General features: G+C 38.7%; 1 protein-coding gene across 7 annotated transcripts in view; it reads right to left on the bottom strand.

The window, feature by feature from the left end:
• NLGN1 (neuroligin 1) overlaps nt 1-20,321 on the bottom strand; it is a 713,990-nt gene that overhangs the window by 683,757 nt on the left and 9,912 nt on the right. For 4 of the 7 annotated variants that reach the window (XM_036243019.1, XM_036243022.1, XM_036243023.1 and 1 more), the window contains exon 1: nt 6,091-6,831. In XM_036243019.1, coding sequence (XP_036098912.1) covers nt 6,091-6,583 — 493 coding nt within the window. In that variant the 5' untranslated portion in view covers nt 6,584-6,831. Of the gene's footprint in view, nt 1-5,597; nt 5,658-6,090; nt 6,903-20,321 lie in introns of those variants that run through there. The other 3 variants (XM_036243018.1, XM_036243020.1, XM_036243017.1) reach the window with 2 other exon arrangements.

Below are 20,321 nucleotides of genomic sequence, written 5' to 3'. Positions count from 1 at the left end.
AGAATAGAAGAAAACCCCACTACATGGCTACCCATGTACTTATACTCACGGACTCTGCCAGCTATGTTCATTTACATTATCTACCTATGCTCTTTTTAATCCAAAACTTGCAATTGTGTATTGCCTCCCATCTTTCTCGAAGAATATTGTTCTAGTCGTCTACCACCTTTCTGCCACATTTTTCATTGTTCCCTTCCTACCATATACAAACATTTCTTTACTTCCTCTGGCTTAAACTTCATCAACAAAAACAATCTCTACTATTCTTGAACTACCATTTTTTTTACTCCTTTTTAGAGCAAAGCTCCTTAAAATAGTTATATGTGTACTCAGCAGCACAAATCTTCTCCTGCTCTTCCTTAGACCCACTCCGGTGTGTCAAATCCATAGCACCTCGTAAAAGTTCACTTGTCAGAGTTGATCACTCTGTTTATGTTGATCCATTTTCTTACTTATCTTCCAAAGAAAACAACAACAAAATATATTGGTTTACCTCCCGTCTCAACATAGAACACTGTCTGAGTCCCCACTGCCTTTCCCTCTCTTCTCCCAGACCTCTTCATGTTGGAGTATCTCATGGCTTAGTCTTTGTGTCTTTTTTTTTTTTCTTTCTTCTCTCTATTTTCATTCAATTCCTTTTATTCTCAACCTCATAACTTTAAATCTTCACCTTCTATATCACAACTCCCAAATGTATATCTCCGCTTAGACCTCACTCCTGAACTTCAAACCGGTTGCTTGCAAACAGAGGCATGTCTAAGAATGACCTGCATTTTAATGTCTGAAACTAAACATCATCTTTCCACAAAGCCTCCCCCTAAACTATTCTACCCACCATTTTCTTCTGTCTTAATTGATGGCAAATCTGTTCTTCTAGGCCCTCAGTCTACTCTTAATACATCAGCCAGAATGATCTCTTTAACATAAAGTCAGACGATCTGAATCTCATTACCTCCCTTTTTCTAAACTCTGCAGATAAACTATACTACTAGGCGTTCCTTAAACACACAAGACAGACTCTCACCTTAATGTCCTTGCCTCAGCTCTTTCTGCAGATATCTACTCCATCTCCTTCCCACTGAGGACCAGCCTGCGTAATGTATTTAAAATTACCTCCACCCTGCACACCAGCACTCTTGAACACCCATACCTTGTTTCTCATCTTCTTACACCTTTTAAATGTAGTTGTGTATTGCCTACACTTGTCTCTACACACTAGGCTGTACACTCTAGAAGGGCAAGAATTCTTTTGGTTTTGTTTTCCATTTGTTTGTTTTGTTTCTGTGATGTCTCTCTGGGATCTAGAGCAGCAATCTAACTGGCACAGAGTAAGGACTTAATAAATCTGTGTTAAATAAATAAATAAATTAGTTAAAATATATAAGCAAGAAGGAAGAGCATTCTGGAATAGAATCTCTTTTTAAAATCCTAAACACATTGATAGTGATAAGAGTCAGCGTTATACATATTTAATTATGGGAAAAGCAGTTTCTCTTCAACAAACAACCAAATAAACCCTAAATCTATGTAAAAGGCTTTTGAATGACTTCAATATTATCTCAGGTAAAGACTGCTAAACAGAGCATATAAGAGTAAAATATTTATAAAAATCAGAAATAAAACGTTCAACGAGTCAAGAATTGTACCAGAGCCATCTAGAGATTATTTTCTGTACAATAAAAATTAAGGTAAATGAAAAGAAAAAGTTTCTTGCCACTGCAAAAATAAAAATTAATTCTGTTTGCACCTCAAAAGAACTATGAAAATAATAGTTTGGAGAAATTCAAAGATACGCAACCTTAGGATATCCAATGAGCCAATGGATTTGTCTGTGGATTCTCTGGGTCTCTTGTTCCTCCCTCTCATATTTACTGGCAAATATCTGACCAGTGCACTGTTTGCTGGCACTCTCACAAGAGAGCAAACTAAAGTAACAAAATGAAATATAAAGAAATTAAGCTACTCCTGATAGCAGCCAGGAGACTATATTGGAATCTTTGTCTGGACAGTTAAAGAAAGAGGGAAGGCAGGCAGGCAGACAGGCAGGCAGGAAGGAAGGAAGGAAAGGAGGGAGGGAGGGAGGGAGGGAGGGAGGATGAAAAAAAAAGGAAACAAAGAAAGAAAGAAAACTATTTAAAAGTGTTCACTAAAAGAAGCACAGAAAATGTTTTCTGAAAAGCAGTGGCTAACATTGGTTGACCCAATTTAATTGAGGTGAGAATTAAATCTGTCTTAAACAGAGTCAACTAATAGAAGAAAAAAAATTCACAATATAATCAAATAGATAAGAAGGAACAAAGGGAGAAGAAGAGGGTGGAGAGACAGATACAAGCCTCTGCTATAGAAATGATCTGCTGGAAGAAATGTAACGTAACGGAAGTGCATCTGATGTAAGCAAGAACCAGGGCCAAATGTGACTCTACCACTCACTAGCAGTAGAAACTGGGCCAAAAGACAACTCATAACCTACTTTCTTATTTGTATAATAAGAATAGAAATAAACGTCTCTCATACAGTTTATGTAATAAATTACGTCTGTGCTCCATATCCAGATTCCAGTTTCTATCACATGTTATCAGCCTATTTGGCCGAGGGTTGGTAGTCCTGTCATTTTCAGCCTCATCTTTTCTTTCAGTTTTACAAAGATAAAACCCTGAAGAAATATCTAGAGAGTAATTAACATATGGCTAAAACTATCATGGGAAATATATAAAGATAGATTGAAAAGTGCAACTGGGGCCTGTTTAAACCAGTCAGTCTATGGGTAAAACATGTTTTTCGACAGTTCATAAAAAACAAAACAAAAAAAAAAAAAAACATTGTAAAAGCTCTAATTAAAAACTACGGCAAGGCATCTCTTGGAGAAGAAAGAAGATTTTCTTCCTTCTGTACAGACAAATGTGCAAACTAAATGTTTTGTTCTTTGTAAACATAGTTGAATGCAAGTTCTATAGGAAGAGAGATCTTTGTTTCATTCATTACTAATTCCCTTGAATAGTGAATGATTTTTAATAGGCAATTAAGAAATAGTCTTGAATGAATACAGTATGTACAGATTATGGTGCATTTGGCACAGGGGTAGGGTCCATGTACTTCTCTGCAGGTGACCATCTACAATTTTAAAAAATTATAATATGCCTGGCTGGAGTGGCTCAGTGGTTGAGCATAGGTCCATGCACCAGGAGGCTGCTGGTTCGATTCCCAGTCAGGGAACATGCTGGGGTTGCAGGCTCAATCCCCCCCAGTTGGGGGTGTGAAGGAGGCAGCTGATCAATGTTTCTTTTTCATCAATATTTCTCTCTCTCTCCCTTCCTCTCTCTCTAAAAGTCAATAAAAATATATTTTAAAAATATTTAATAAAAAAGTGATAATAATAAGAGAGAATTTTATTAGCACTTACTTAGATAAAATACAACATAACTATTCTTACACTTTCTGAACCATCATTTATAACCTCCTAGAATTTTGTTGAAGAACTGTTTAGTCCATATAATTTATATATATGTGTATATATATACATACATATATATGTATTAGTATGTGTTTAAAGATAAAAGGTCTAATATTTTCTTGAAATGACCAGAATATAGACCCTTCATGATAGAGAAGAAAAGAAAGTTAAAAGTTGGAAAAAAAATCTCTACTCTTCTACCTGAAAGCCAAGCCCTAAACTTTAGCTTTGTTTATTTTAAAAAGGCTACATAGAAAATAAAACTTAAATTCTTTGTGATTCAGATATTGGGATGACATAAACTATGAGCAGAAATATTTGATATTAATAGGATATAATAAATACCAAGGTAAAATAATTTTTTTAGAATGCCTACTATAAAAACACAATAGATACGGACTATAAACCACACAGATTAAAGTAGGGATCTATAGATTTTGTCCTCAGGCTAATTATAAATTAGTTCACAGGTTCCCAAAGTACACAGCACAGCCTCCGCGCCTCTTTGCCAACTCTCTCATAAAGCAGATAAGAACCAACAATCCGAGAACAATAAAAATTTTCTAATGCATCCATTCCCCTCTGAAGTTGTATGAGAAGAAAGGTCACTTTCTCACTGACTAGCTTATATTTTGGTACCGCTTATCATTTTTTTGATTGTTGATATTTGAATGTATTATGCACTATTTATGCATTCGTCAATAGCATCTTTATTTATGACTTTGTGAATCAACATCTTTGTGATAAGAGGTGAAAGTCACTTAGCTAATTACACATACTTAATAAGGTGCATAATAATAACCACTGCAGTACTGTACAATAGTCGAAGGGATGCAAATTACTGCAGTGTTTCACATTTGAGGAAAAACAAGAGACTTTGTTTTCGTTGTTTAAAACATCCTTCTTTGTTGCCCCCATATCCACCTTCTTAAGTATACAGCAACTTTAACCCAAACCATTGCATCAGTAAGAAAGTAAAGGTTGAATCCCATGCTAGCAGTATGACCAAAGACATAAGAACAAAAACGAAACAAAATGAAATTGAATTTGATGCAAATACTTCTGATCTGAAGTCAAGAATTTTGTGATATGAAACTTCTTCCATATAATGCAATCCTGGTAAAATAGATCAGTTCAGTCACTCCCCACCCGACAAGGATTTTGTGATGAAATCTGACTTGGTCCAAGCAGCCAGCAGATTAGAAGCACATAGGGAGGTAGAATGCACAGCAGTAGAATATTAATATGACTTCTGTATGAAGATGGGAAATTCTACGAAGTTATAAATAGGGTCAACATAACACTTAGATGATTTACTGCCATAGAAAATCATACTCTCCTTTGAGTGATTTACTGGATGTTCTGTAAAAATGAAGTGTGGACAAGCTACGTTCAGATGCAAGCTTGCAGCTGTCAGTGTCCACATTTGCTCAATCTGGTGAGAGGATGATTTGAAGGTTGATTTAATTGTAGCTTCTGAATCATGTTCTTCCCTATGTTTTAAAATGTTTAACATAAATATAAAAATGTTAAAGTAATTTTCAGACTGTAAATATTTGGTATAAAAATCTGCAAAATCTCATTCTCTTCTGGAAGAGTGACTGAGAATGAAAAGACGGGGAAGAAACACATTACCTAATAGTAGTCATTGCCCAATAGTTATGTCCAATTTATGCTTACGGGAGAAAGCTCGTTGGGTGTTCTGAAGGAGCTAAGAATAAACAAACCAGAAACTAAGTCTGTGACTGAATTCATGAAACTGAAGAGGAACAGAAATCTCTATCTGTAGAAGACGGCTCAGAGACCAAACGCTGACCAGCTGGGAAGGAAGCAGAGTTTGGGTTTCTTGCCAGCAACATAACAGCCTAAGGATCCTTTCCTCAGCACACCAACTCAAAGCAGAGATTCAACTCCTGCGGATGCTGCCAGCACCAGAACACAAGGCACCACCAAAGAGCTTGGTACCTGTTGTCTCCTCGGCTACAACTCTCCTTAACCATCTCTCTATTCCTTGACAGGCTCCATTCAATTCCACTTATCACCTGACCATTCACTTCCCAAGGTCAGCAGAGCATCCTCTGGGAGAATGTCTCGTTCTTCCTCTGCAAGCTTTTCCCCCATTTTTTATTTCCACTTTTATACATACCTCCTTTTCTACATATTTTCTTGCCGGGTTTCCTGGCACATTCCTTGGATATTCTTTTTACTGAAAAATGAATAGAAGACTAGAAAATAACATGGCGCTCCATCACAGACCGCCGTAACATGCAACACCACTCTCTAACTGAATATGCTCCTGCTATTTACTGAGTGCGAAAGGTCCCCAGTTCGTTGAGCCTGCACATGCAATGGAGAAATGTTGATGCATCTTCTCAGAAGTCATTCGGTAGGAAATGGAAATTAGGGACCCATTTCTACCTAAGTGTACGTGCTGTGGAGGAAAGAAAATGAGTAGGCATAGGAAAAAAATAAGAACAGGTACACCAACACACATGAACAAAAAGAGCGGCATGCACACATGTAAAATATGTCTCCATGCCAACAGGAAAAGCCATGCATGCTACCGGTACACATGAATTAATACCGTTAAATCAGAAAAGAATAAACAGATCTCCCTGTTTCTCCTGCAGTAAACTCACCATCCTCAGTCGGGACATATATGTTTAAATACAGGCAATCTTCACTCTGGTCTTGGACATATGATGAAACCACATCCAAGTTATTCGTAAACCACACAGGAAGCATGACTTCCGGCAATCTGCCATCAATGATATTCTGGGGACACACAGGAGCAAACTGAGTGGCATTCCTGATATCTGACCAGGGAGAGGGTGGTTCTGGAGGCTGAAAACGATGTTCCCCTGTTGGCGGTGCTGCATATGGAACCCCAAGAAACTGAATAACAGGCCCCAAAATTTCATTATTGAGTTCTTTCTTAATCCCTCTTATCTTGCCGAAGTTGGTAGTCACCAGCGGGTCCGCATCATCCAGTTTTTGGGAGAGCACGTGGGCAGCCTGGAGCACACAGGCCAGCACGCAGAGAGTCAGCGAGGCGCCCAGGCCCCGGTGTAACAGGCATGCCATTACCGCTCTCCACACACAGCCTGGCCACGTGCATCTGGGCAGCGCCATGGTCCCACATCAGTTGTCTAGGTGTCTGGTTAGAGTGGGGCAGAAGTATTTGTATCCACTCGAGAAAGACCTTATAATGTAGAATACACCTCCTACTTCTTAAAGGTGAACGTGTCGAGAGAAGCTGAAAAGGCTCTTCTTGCAGCCAGTATCTCCCATTGATTTCACATGTACTGAAGTGGCATCTTCAATCATCACTGTTTATCAGATCATATCCCATTGACCATTCTGTTTTCCATAGTAGCAATGTGGTGAGAGAGGCCATTGACTGTAGATGTCCCTCTTATAAATCAAATCCAGCTGGCTGCAGGTCTCTATCCTGGAGAAAATGAAAATAAATCATTAGTACAAACAAGCTAAAATAGACGGCATGATAACTAGATGTTTTACAAGCTACAGGAAACATTTACAGTGGCTGGAGTCAAATAAGTCAAATACTACTATAGGGAAATTTTGGTTTGACATGACATGACAAGCGAAATACCTATTATATTGAGGAACTTGCCTGCCAACTTTATACACTTTTAAGTGAAAGCAGGCCTTGTCAAAACATACAGCTTCAAGAGCATTTCACAGTACAGTGTTTTTAAAATACCAGTTATGTGTGAAATTTCCCCTTTATTGATAGTCTTTAATCACTTCAATGAACCACGCAATTAATCAGCAAACATGCTCAAAATTAGAATTCAGTGGTAGAAAACCTTTTAAAAAAATAAATATTGGAAGAGAATTAGTAGAACATAAACAAAATCCGCAAGAATAACTGAATATATTAAAGAACAAACAAACGTAAAATGGTCCCCAATTCTGTGCTATGTACAAAAAAGCAAAGCTAATGTTATAACAGGAAAACTACTGAGTTGAAGTAGAATTATTTAAGTACAACTACCTAATAATGGAAGCCTCCTTGCTATTTCTCAAAAGTCTGCATAAAATTATTAGTTACAGATCCCACACCTTAAATTAAGGGTAAAAAATTGTAAAGACAATGTGGCTTTAGACACAATCTGGAAAAGAAACAGATGTTGGCATCATTTATTTTGCAGTTTCTTACTGTGTAGCTATAGTTTAGATATCTGTAAATTGCAAGGTGAAAATTAATATCTGAGTCAAAGTCAACATATTCTAAGTTACAAATTTCGTTCCCATTATCTGTTAGCAATCAAAAAAAGAATACCAAAAAGGAGGGGGGAGTGGAGGAGGGGGAGGCTGCTTGGTAGTTTAAAAGAACAATTATACCTAATCATTGCATCTTGCATAGTAACACTGATGAAGCATCCAACACCCAACACCGTTTACCCAGTTCAACTTAAAAGGCATCAGAATAAAATATAACATTCAGTACCCATTCAATTCACAGCGTAATCTTACATTAACTGCAAAATAGCATACCACTTGGCAAATCTGTCTTTTCTTATTCAAGTAAACTTAAAGAGCTTACTTTGAAAATAATAGTGTTGATACGTGTTACAGATGTTTCTGTCACATTAGGGGATGATTCCGGAAGCACTGCTGGGGCAGTGAGGCTGTGTTATTGAAGAGGAGACTGTGAAAACCACAGAGGTCAGCGAGAGGTTTGGTTCAGGCCCAGTGTTCCTTTAGCTCTGAACAATCAAATCCATCACCGAAGGCAACGAGGAGATAAATGTTTTTCTTCAAAAATACTTCAGTCTAGCCCTGGCTGGTTTGGCTCAGCGGTTAGAGCGTTGGCCTGTGGTCCGGAGAGACCCGGGTTCGGTTCCCGCTAAGGGCACGTACCTCGGTTGCAGTTTGTCCCCGGCCCCAGTTGGTCGTGCGGGTGGCAGCCACTCAATGTGTCTCTCCCAAACCGATGTCTCTCTCTCTCTCTCTCTCTCTCTCTCTCTCTCTCTCTCTCTTTCTCTCCCTCCCTCCCACTGTGTCTGAACAAAAAATGGAAAAATGTCCTTCGGTGAGAATAAAAAAAAAAATACTTCAGTCTGTGTTAATTCGAATACCTTTGCTGTAAACACAAATTAACATACAAAAGACTGGCTTAGACCTGTCCCATTCCTGTCCCATAGCGTGGATTGAAGATTTAGCTATGTAACCCATTTCTGTTTGGAGTATATTGCACTTCTTCTTGTGCAGAATCTGGGTGGGCCACAGCATGTCTGTCTTTCCTAGTAACATTTTGGTGTTAAAAAGTACCCTTTTTTTTACACCTAAAATAGAGAACCTTTGGTGAGGTCTTACAAGTCTCTGTCACTACTTTTTATTCAGCCTAATTTTCAAGTACAACTATTTCCAAAACCTCTTCTTTCCTCACTTGGTATTTCATTAATAATAAAAAGCACTTGTTTAGTTACTAATAAAATAGCACTTCTTTTTGTATTTACAAGTCTTAACTTTGTTAAAAATAAAGGGGCTCCTGTTTTCCACTGATGTTCTGCTCAACACAAATTGTGAAGGATTCAAATTTTGCATGCCATGGTGAATTTTCAAATTCTAACAATGTTTAGCTTCTGAGGTTACAAAATTATCCCATTCCTCGTGGGCTCTATGTATGGATAACTTACAGTATTGATCCCAAAGATTTTCAGAAGTTGCTATTATAATAATAATAGTCATCCAAGTCTAATATAAAAATATGGTTTGTTGAAACAACTGAAATTAAAAATACATATAGATATATATTTTCCTATTGATTGGTGCTTCCTTAGTATATGCCAGAACCTTTAGCTTTTACGCTTTTACATCTCATTTACAACGATCCTATAATATGGGTTCAACAGTTATTCACTTTGACTCCTGAGGAACTGAGAGTTAAAGAGGTTAAATATCTTGGCCAAAGCCTCTCAGCTGATTATCTTATCAATAGCACATCTAGGAGCCCAGTGGCATCTGATTGAAAGGTCATCCTCTTGATCAATGTACACAATATAGTCTTTCACTCAACAATTGGCACTTGAAAAAAACAGATCCTGGTACATTCAAAATTGAATTGTAAGAGTATTTATGTTCCTTGAGAAGGTAGAGTCTAAGTAAACATTCTGACAATTTCGTAGAAACAGAGAAATTTAAATGGTATGCCTTGTTCTTATTGAAAGTTTAGATTTCATTCTGTTATTTTTTTTATTCCTTTTCTTTTTGGGGGTGGTGTACGTCCCCCTAGCAGGACCCGAACCCGGACTCTCTGGTCCGCAGGCCAACGTTCCAACTGCTAGGCCAAACGGGCAGGACATACTCTTTTTTTTTCCCTTTTCAACTTTACATTGAATGCAGTGATTGGTCGTTTATGTTCAAAAAGTAAAAACAAAATAAAGGGGTAACAACAACAAAAAAAAATCCCAACTTCATAATAGCCTAAATGTCCACTGATAGCTCTTGATAAATAAATTATGATATATATTCACAATTTGGAATTCTGTATTTCAGTGAAAATAAAGAAACCTGACCTAAATATATCAACATAGATAAATATCAAAACTTTTGAATAAAGCAAGTTGCAGACTAGGTGCAGTAAAATGCTATTAAATAAAGCTTAAAATAAGTAAAATAATTCCATATATTATTCACAGATACATAAATATGTATTAACAAGACATTTGTCATCCCTGGGTAAGGAGGAAAGAGAATAAAATTAGTTCCAGCTATTAATTAATTAATTCACTCAATTAATTAATTGGCACCTAAGATGGAGAACCTGTGTGAGGCCTTAAAAACCAGCAATTAGCCCAGATGGTGTGGCTCTGTGGTTGAGCGCCGACCTATGCACCAAGAGTTTGATGGTTCGATTCTGACCAGGGCACATGCCTGGATTGCGGACCTAGTCCCCAGTGGGCACATGCAGGAGGCAGCCAACCAATGTTCTCTTTCATCGATGTTTCTCTCTCCTTCTGCCTTCTTCTCTTTCTCAAATCAATAAAGAAAAAAAATATATTAAAAAAACAGCAATTAATTAAATTTACATCTCAGCATTTGATAGTGTTGGGTGATAACACACACATACCTGCACACATTTGTTACAGAATTCTCTGTATTTTCCTCTATGTTTGATGTGTTTTATAATAAATACATTAAAATAATGAGGTTAGAAAAGCCTTACTCAGCAGAGTGGGCAAGTAGATGAGCCTATCAATCTACACAGGACAAACTTCATCTGACTTTGAAGTTCGTGGAGACACTAGTTCACAGATTCCTCAATTATCTCTCCCTTTGGGTTAGAGCATGTGTTACTGCTCTGAGAGAAATAAAATAAAAAATAAGTAACACTTAAAAAGACATAAGTGGGAGTATATTATTTCACTTACATTAATTTATCATAACTGGTTTATCAACCAGTTTGTTCCTGAATGACCCAGACCAGGAGATGATTGTAGAGAGAGCAGAGAGAACTGTCTGGGGCAGAAGAAAATCACCGTGATGGCCATATTCATCAGTCTTTCATTCAATCAACAAATTTGTACTGGGTATCTACAAAGAATAAGCTGTTGTGCTAAATGTTATGAAAATCTAAAGACAAGTGCAATCTAGTTTTTGCTCCCAAATAACTACAATATTATAAAGGAATAAGTTACATAAAAAATGACTCTAATGCAGGTTGGAATGTGATATGTGTTCAATAAATACCTGATGAACGGGGAGGTGGCACCCAGCAGGAAGTCTCTGACTTCTAACTTTACATAGCTATCTATGTGTTGTCTTTTTCTCTTATTACCTGTTTTTTTCTACCTTGCTTCGTTTTTTGTTTTATTGTTGAACTCAACCTTCCGCCGCTACTGAATTCCTTATTCAAGGGCAAGGACTTTGTGTTGTTGGTTTTTAAAAATAGTATTTTTATATCCATCATAAAATTTATGTGAAAATCCTTTACAGAGTGCAGACACAGGTAAATCTCAGCAGATCAGGATTGACTGCGTGCTTATCACTAAGCTATGTAGAGTCTGGCCAATTCAATTGATTGGCATTGTTCACTGTAGTTATGTTCTATAAAGTCATTGCAAACACTGAATTAAGGAACTCTGATCCATTGCCCCCAGGGAAATTCACACACACATGCACACACACACACATTTAACATAGTTATAAATCATAATCTTAAACCCTAAAAACAATTTATCTTAGTAGATTCTATTTTATTTATTTCACAAATGAGAAAAACAAAGTTCTGATGTGTTAAGTGACTTGTCTGAGGCCACTAGAGGGCCAGAGGGGGACTCAAACTCCCTCTGACTGACCAGGGCTAGAGTTTCTAGCTCTCCACTGCACTGCTCTCTTCCACCCCTAGCTTCTGTTCAGCTCTGCATGAGAGCCAAAACTAGCAGGCAGAGTATTACCTGGTTCAACCTCAGTTGGAAACATGTTCACAGGGCAAATCAAATGTTGTACTGCTTTGCTCATATCTGTGAATGACTGTGAAAGCACCATGAGTATTGATTAGAAATACATTTTAGTGAACAGCCAAATTTGAAAATATGGATCCAGGAATAATGAAGACTGGCTATATTAACTAAAGCTAAATAATGTTTCATACCTATGAGTTTATGAGTTGTTTTGAGTTCAGAACATATCATCAGCCTGTCACCAGTGCTTAGTAACAATATTTGGTTTAAGAAATGCAAAACATCCTGGTACTGGCACAAGAACAGGCATATAGACCAGTGGAACAGAACAGAGAACCCAGAAATGAACCCAAGGAAATACGCTCAATTAATATTTGACAAAGGCGGCACGAGCATACAGTGGAGTAAAGACAGCCTCTTTAATAAATGGTGTTGGGAAAACTGGACAGCTACGTGCAAAAAAAAAAAAAGAAAAGAAAAGAAACTAGACCATCAACTTACACCATACGCAAAAATAAACTCAAAATGGATAAAGTACTTAAACATGACCTGTGATTCCATAAAAATACTAGAAGAAAATGTAGGCAACAAAATTTCGGACATCATACACAGCTGAATTTTTACTGATACATCACCTAAGGCAACAAAAACAAAGGAAAAAATGAACACATGGGAATACATCAAACTAAAAAGCTTCTGCACAGCAAAAGAATCAACCATCAAAATGGAAAGGCAACCCACTGTATCAGAGAGCATTGTTGCCAATGATACAACAGATAAGGGGTTAATTTCCAAAATCTAGAGAGTACTCATACAACTCAACAAAAGGAAGACAAAGAACCCAATTAAAAAATGGGCAGAGGAGCTGAATAGACACCTCTCCAAACAGGACATACAAATGGTCAAGAGACATATGAAGAAATGCTCAACATCACTAATCATCAGAGAGATGCAAATTAAAACAACAATGAGGTATCATCACCTCACACCTGTCAGAATGGCCGCCATCAACAAATCATCAAACAGCAAGTGTTGGCAAGTGTGTGGAGAAAAGGAGACTCTAGTGCACTGCTGGTGGGAATGCAGACTGGTGCAGCCTCTATGGAAAACAATATGGTGTTACCTCAAAAAATTGAACTTCCATTTGACCCAGTGATCTTGCTTCTAGGAATATACCCTAAGAAGCCTGAAACACCAATCAGAAAAAATATGTGTACCCCCATGTTTATAGCAGCACTATTTACAATAGCTAATATCTGGAAACAGCCCAAGTGTACATCAGTAGACGAATAGATAAAAAAGCAGTGGTACATATACACAATGGAGTACTATGCAGCTGTAAGAAAGAAAGATCTCTTATACTTTGGGATGGCATAGAAGAACTTGGAGAGAATTTTGTTCAGCGAAACAAGCCAAGCAGAGAAAGACAAATACCACATGATCTCACTTATTTGTGGAATATAATAAACATAACAGTCTGAGGAATAAGTTAGACCCAGAGACGTGGAAGTAGGGTACAGACTGACAACCCTCAGAAGAGGGGGTGGTTCGGGGAGGGAAGAGATAAACCACAGAACTTATATGCATGTACACATAACCAATGGACATGGACAACAAAGCCAGGGATGGAGAGGGGGGGATGAAGAGGAGGATTTCAATGGGGTAAAAAAGGAGAAACATCTGTAACAAAAATTAAATTAAAAAAAAAAAAAGAATGAATCTTTGCAATGAAAAAAATGGATTTAATAATAATAATTTAATAATATTTGCATTCAATAGTAGGTGTTTTCAGTGGAGTATGGTGATTTTCAATGTTCTGGTTTAGTTATATAATAGGAATGTGCCTGTGTGACTAGCTCACGGCAAGAAACTCTGACCACCAACAGATTTTGGGCTTTCTATACCAACATGTTTCACATGCACATGGGTGGTGATTCACAACCTAGAGACTAGGGGCACCCTGCATGACCCAGCACTGGAGAACACAGAGCCTGTGACAGAGATCTCCAGACCTCATCCAATGCACACTCTTCCTCGGCTATTGCTGTCTGTGTTCTTTGCCTGTAATAAAGCTGTTCAGGGAGTATCAATTATTTGTGTCCTGTGAGTCCATTCAGTAACTGAACTTACGTAACTAACATGCAATTAATTCACATAGTCAGTACTTTAAAATGGGATGAATAAATAAATGAATGCAATCGCACGAAACGTCATAAGTCTTTAGAAGAAGACACGGGTCTACCTTGAGTTCGTAGATTAGGAAAGACTTCATGAATCAGGGGGAATTTGAGCAGGGCCCCAAAGAATGAACAGGATTGGAACACTGACAGGCATGGAAGAGATCCCAGGAGGTGGGCGCTTTCTAGAAACAGTAGAAAGGACAGGTGGTAAATACTGTGGTGCTCAACCAGCCAGGAGCCAGCTCACATTCCAGGGACTGGCTCCCACCTGTGTAGAAAGGCCAGGCCTTCTTGCCTTAATGCAACCAACTCAAGGGCCATGCTGCCCCCAGGTTCCCTGTGGAAAGGGGCACAGGAAGGAGTCGGCTGTCATTTTCTCCCTCCCTCCCAGGTATTTTTCCCAATGCCATGACCAAATAAACTTCTTGCTGTCAAACTTCCATTTCAGAGCCTTTCTATTTTCCCTGGGTAAACTCACTGCGGCAGAAAGGAAAGAAGCAGCCACATCTGAGGAAGGTACAGTTTAGTTTGGCCAGAATACAGAGTAAATGAGGTTCAGCATGGAATGAGACAGGAAAGTCAGGTTACAGCCAAATCAAGCAAGCACTTCATTAAAAGGCTAAAGAGCTTGGATTTTGTTCACTAGATGATGAAAGCCATTACATATCCCTAGCAGAGGAAGAGCATTATCAAATTATTTCGCACAAAAATTAAGCCGGCAGTACTGTGGAGCAGGGATCTCCAAGGCAGTGTGTTCACAGGCCATCAGATGACCAGACGAGGAAAGGGAACTGGTTGTTGAACTCCTGTGTATCATAATATTTTACATAAAAGCAAAAAGAGAAAGAAGCTGAGGTTTGCTAACATGAAAATGTGGTGCAATGCCAGGGCCCTCACAGGTTGTGTGGCGCACCCAGCACTGGAGGTGCTCTTGGGAACGTGTGATGTCCTACAATGTGGCAGGTTGGCCAGCAGTGGCGTTTTACTATTGTCATAATTCTTTTCGATGTGTAGTGATGTACTGCAGTTTATACCATTGAACAGGTGCATCTATACATTTTCATCATGTTTTAATTAAAGTAACCTTCACAAAATGGACGACTGGGTTGTTTTTCCCACAAGATAAATGCTGTTTAAAGGAAAAGCTAGCAATCTAATCATAAGAAAAAGAAACAAGGAAAAATGAAACTTCTGCTTTTAGTACAAGCTCTTCTTCAGCAATATCGCAAGACTAAAAACAAGGTTTATTTCATCATATATAATAACTTGCGACAAAAATATAAGGAGACGGGGGCTTGTGTCTCTGGAGAGAGCTAAGGTAACAGCCACCAGGACCCCTGAGCTGAGCTCCTCTCCCACACCACAGATGTCATCTCTCTTAGGTGGTACACTCTCCTCTGTACAGCATCAGCCTGGGGGGCCCAACTGCCCCACCCTCTGGACACCCTGTCGCCCCACACTGTGCCTCTGCTCTGCTGCGGAGTCAGGTGCCTGGGCTGGGGGACAGAGGTCTGGGCAGACTCAGGAAGTGTCAGTGTGTGGCTCTGGGGTGGGGACCACTCCCCCAATTTCCTGTGAACCTGACTGTTGCCTCCCCCTCACTGGAGATCCCCTGGCCCAATTCTCCATGCTCCTGACAGCCCCTTCTCCTGACTTCTGGTGGCTCTGCCTTGCCAAAATCTGGCCAGAATTCTGGAGAGACTGAGCTGTGTGGCTCTGGGGTAAGGGCAACTTCCCCCATCTTCCCTCAAGACTGACCTGCACCTCCCCCTCAAGGGAGATCCACTGGCCCCACCCACCCAGCTCCCCTAGGCCCACCCTGCTGTGATCTAGCTCCAGCAAATCTGGGACAGACTGAGTCCTGGCTTTAGGGCAGAGAACAGTCTTCCCTCATACACCTGACAGGTGCAGAGCCCTCCCTTCATGTGGCCAAAGTCTGGGCATGATAAACTGCTGGCTTCACCCTGACAACTCCCTGGGACCCTGCCCAGCCACAAAGGTCTGTGAGCACACAGAGGGTGGCAGCTAAACTTTGTATACCCTGTGACATTTGCTGAGTGGCCTCAGACCCAGCGTTGGCACCAAGTTTGAACCTGTATAGATCTGGTGAACATCAGTCTTCCCTACCTAGTGACTCATTGAGAACCTACCTAATGAAACCTGAGTACTGCCAGAAGCTCTTTCAGTGACTGAGCCTAACAAACACCGAACAGGCAGAGGAAGGCAGGGGCAGGTCTCAGAGTGCTGTGGGACTTTTGCTGACCTGCCCCTGGGCCCAGTGCTAGTCAAAGCCTTGGTAAGGAGCTTGATCCTTCTCGCACACACCCAGGCCCAGCAGAGGCAGCCACAGGCTCTGGATCACTTTGAAGTTCCAAATAGGTTGCCCAAGGCAAGTCACAGTCAGGCTCTGATATTGGCCTGCACCAGAGTCCCCGCCAAAAGGCTCCAGAACCAATACACACGGAGGCCAGCTTCAGACAACATCAGAGCAGGACCCAATTACCTGGACAAGCCACATATTCAAAGGGAAATCTCAGCAGGTTCCAGACCCTGCTAAGACAAATACCACTTCATGTGCTCAGCACCTGCACAGCAGCTTATACACTATGGGCGGGGCTGATCCACACTTTCAGCCAGCCTGAGGGTCAACCCCATGCACAAACGAGCCAATAGCAATCAAGATTCAATTATAACAAAAAAGCTCATATAACCCACACAAGGGACATTGTTTGACCACTCAGTTTAGTTGATCAAAAAGACTGTGCTACTGGGTCCCAAAGGACACTTACTACAAAAGGCCACCCTATCAAGACTGGGAGACATAGCAGATCTACCTATTACATAAAAAGAAAATAAAGAGGCAGCCAAAGTGAGAGACAAAGAAACATGCCCCAAATGAAAGAGTAAGAGAAATCTCCATAAAAAGAGCTGAATGAAATGGAGGCAAGCAATTTATAAGACATAGAGTTCAAAGTAATGGTTATGAGGATGCTCAAGAAACTTAGTGAGAATAGCAACATAAAAAATGACATAGAAACCATATAAAAAGAACCAATCATAAATGAAGAATACAATATCTGAAATGAAAAATACACTAGAAGAAATACACAGCAGGTTGGATGAAGCAGAGGATCCAATCAGCAATTTGAAATACAAGGTGGCAGAAAATACCCAATAAGACCAGCAAAAAGACAAAAACATTTTTAAAAATGAGAATATTTTAAAGGACCTTTGGGACAACATGTAGCATACCAACATCTGCATAATAGGGCTACCATTAAGAAAAGAAAGAGAGCAATAAATTAAGAACTTATTTGAAGAAATAATGGCTGATTACTTCCCTAACCAGGTGAAGGAAAGAGACTTAGAAGTACAGGAAGTACCTATCAATAATCACTTTAAATGTAATTGGCTTAAATGTTCCAATCAACAGACATAGGGTATCTGAATGGATAAGAAAACAAGATACATATAAATGCTGTCTACAAGAGACTCACCTCAGAATGAAAGACACACACAGACTAGTAGCATGATACAAAATAAATATCCAGAAATCAATTCTATTTGTATACACTAATAATAAACTATCATAAAGGGAAACTACAAAAACTTTATAAAAAATACCTAGTAATAATTTAACCAAGGATATAAAAGACCTTTACTCAGAAATTTATAAGACACTGAAGAAAGAAACTGAAAAAAAACACAAATAAGTGAAAGCATAAACCATGTTCATGGATAGGAAAAATTAACATCATTAAAATGTCCATACTCCCCAAAGCAATCTCTAGATTCAATGCAATTCCTATCAAGATATTAATTGTATGTTTCATAGAACTAGAATAAATATTCCAAATATTTATATGGAATCACAAAAGACCCAGAGCAATCTTGGAAAAGAAGAACAAAGTTGGAGGAATCATGATATCAAACTATACTACAAGGCCATAGTAATCAAAATAGCATAGCGCTGGCATAAAAACAGACTTATAGCTCAATGGAGGAGAATAGGGAGCCCAGAAATAAACCCATGCCCTCATGGTCAATTAATATTTGACAAAAGAGTAAAAAACATACAATGGGTTAAATATAGTCTGTTCAATAAATGGTGTAGGAAAAGATGGACAAATGCATGCAAACAAAATGAAACCAGACCACATCATTATCCTATATAAAAGGATAAATGCAAAATGGATTAAATAATTAAATGTTTTATTCAAAACCATAAAAATCCTAGAAGAAAATACAGACAGTAAAATCTTAGACATTTCCTGTAGCAATATTTTTTCTAATATTTTTTCTCAGGCAAGGCAAACAAAAGAAAAATAGATGAGACTGCATCAAACTAATGAGATTCTGCACAGCATAGGAAACGTTCAACAAAGTGAAAAGACAACCCACTGAATGGGAGAACATATTAACCAATGATACATCTGATAAGGAGTTAATGTCTAAAATTTATAAAGAACTTACAAAACTCAACACCAAAAAAACAAATAATCCAATAAAAATGGACAAAGGCTTTGAATAGATACTTCTCCAGAGAGGATATACAGATAGATATATGACCCAGCATAATGATCCAGCGATTTCACTTCTGGGAATATATCAAAAGAAACCCAAAATGCTATTTGAAAAGAATACGTGCATCACCGTGTTCATTGAAGTGTTATTTACAACAGCCAAGATTTGGAAGCAAGCCAAGTGCCCTACAGTAGATGTATGGATAAACAAAAGCTGTGGTACATTTACACAATGAAATATTACTCAGCCATAAAAATGAAGGAAATCTTACCTTTTGCAGCAGCATGGATGAACCTGGAGAGACTTATGCTAAGTGAAATAAGCCAGTCAGAGAAAGACAAGTACCATATGGTTTCACTTATATGTAGAATCTAATGAACACCCAGAAAAAAACTAGCTAACAAGAAACATACTCACAGATACAGAGAAGATGCTGACAGCTGTTAGAGGGGAGGAGGGTTGGGAACTGGGTGAAAAAGATGAAAGGATTAAGCAAAAAATAACCAAAACTCATAGATACAGACAACAGTATGGTGATTATCAGAAAGAAAGGGGGTGGAGGAAGATAGAAGAGGGTAAAGGGGAGATCAACAGTGGTGGAAGAAGAGTTGACCTGGGGTGGTAAACATAGAATACAATATACAGATGATGTATTATAGATTGTGCACCTGAAACCTATATTTTTATTAACCAGTGCCACCCAATATTCAATTTAAAAATCAGAGAAAAGCTCTGGCCAGTTTGGCTCAGCGGTTAGAGCGTTGGCCGGCGGACCAGAGAGTCCCAGGTTCGGTCCCGTTAAGGGCACGTACCTCAGTTGCAGTTTGTCCCCGGCCCCCGTTGGGGTCATGTGGGTGGCAGCCAGTCGATGTGTCTCTCTCACATCGATGTTTCTCTCTTTTTCCCCCTCTCTCCTTCCTGCTCTATCTGAAGATAAATGCAAAAAATGTCCTCTGGTGAGGATAAAAAAATTTTTTAAAAATCAAGAGAAAGAGAAGATAACTTGAAAATTGGATTTATATTCATTTTGTTGTCTGTGAACTATACCTTAAGAATCTCTATGTCTTAAGATAGTAATGAATGATAGAGTGATGACATCAAAATTTATAAAACATTAAAAATACTGCTTTTATTTTTCTTATATTTTAGTGCCTATTTTTGTGTATGTTTTTCAATTTGATGATAGAGATATTTATGTAAGAGTATATGTATATTTTTATACTTTTCATGGTTTGGTTATCAAAAACACAGGATGATGTGATCACAAAGGTGTGAAAACCATTACTTTAGTGAATGGATTAGTGATAAAAACAACCAGAAGCAATTTTATTTTCATGTTCAATTTAAAGTACAGCTGAATACATCCACATTTATGTGCAAATGACAACAAAAACAACTAATATTAGAGATCACCAACTGCTCGCCAAGCCCCGTCTAAAACACTTGACATGTTTCGTGTCTTTAGTCCTTGTAACAAAGTAATAAGCCAAGAACTCTTGTTTGAGATGAGAAAAATGAGGCTCTAGGTGGTTAAACAATTTTCTTAAGGCCACTAAGCTAAGAAAAAAAAGATCCAAGAAACAAACCTAACTCTGAAGAACATGCCCTGAACCGTTATAATACCTACATTTGGCTTTGCTCCCCAGCGGGACTAAAGGAATTCTTATGCTCAGCTGGAGGGTCTGAGGACAGTGAAATACAGGGCACGACAGGGAGGAGATGCTGCTGATC

This window comes from Molossus molossus, unplaced genomic scaffold (genome assembly GCF_014108415.1).
Source record: "Molossus molossus isolate mMolMol1 unplaced genomic scaffold, mMolMol1.p scaffold_m16_p_5, whole genome shotgun sequence".
Lineage (NCBI taxonomy): Eukaryota > Metazoa > Chordata > Mammalia > Chiroptera > Molossidae > Molossus > Molossus molossus.
Note: the sequence above shows the minus strand (reverse complement) of the source record. Positions and strands in the feature narration are given on the sequence as shown.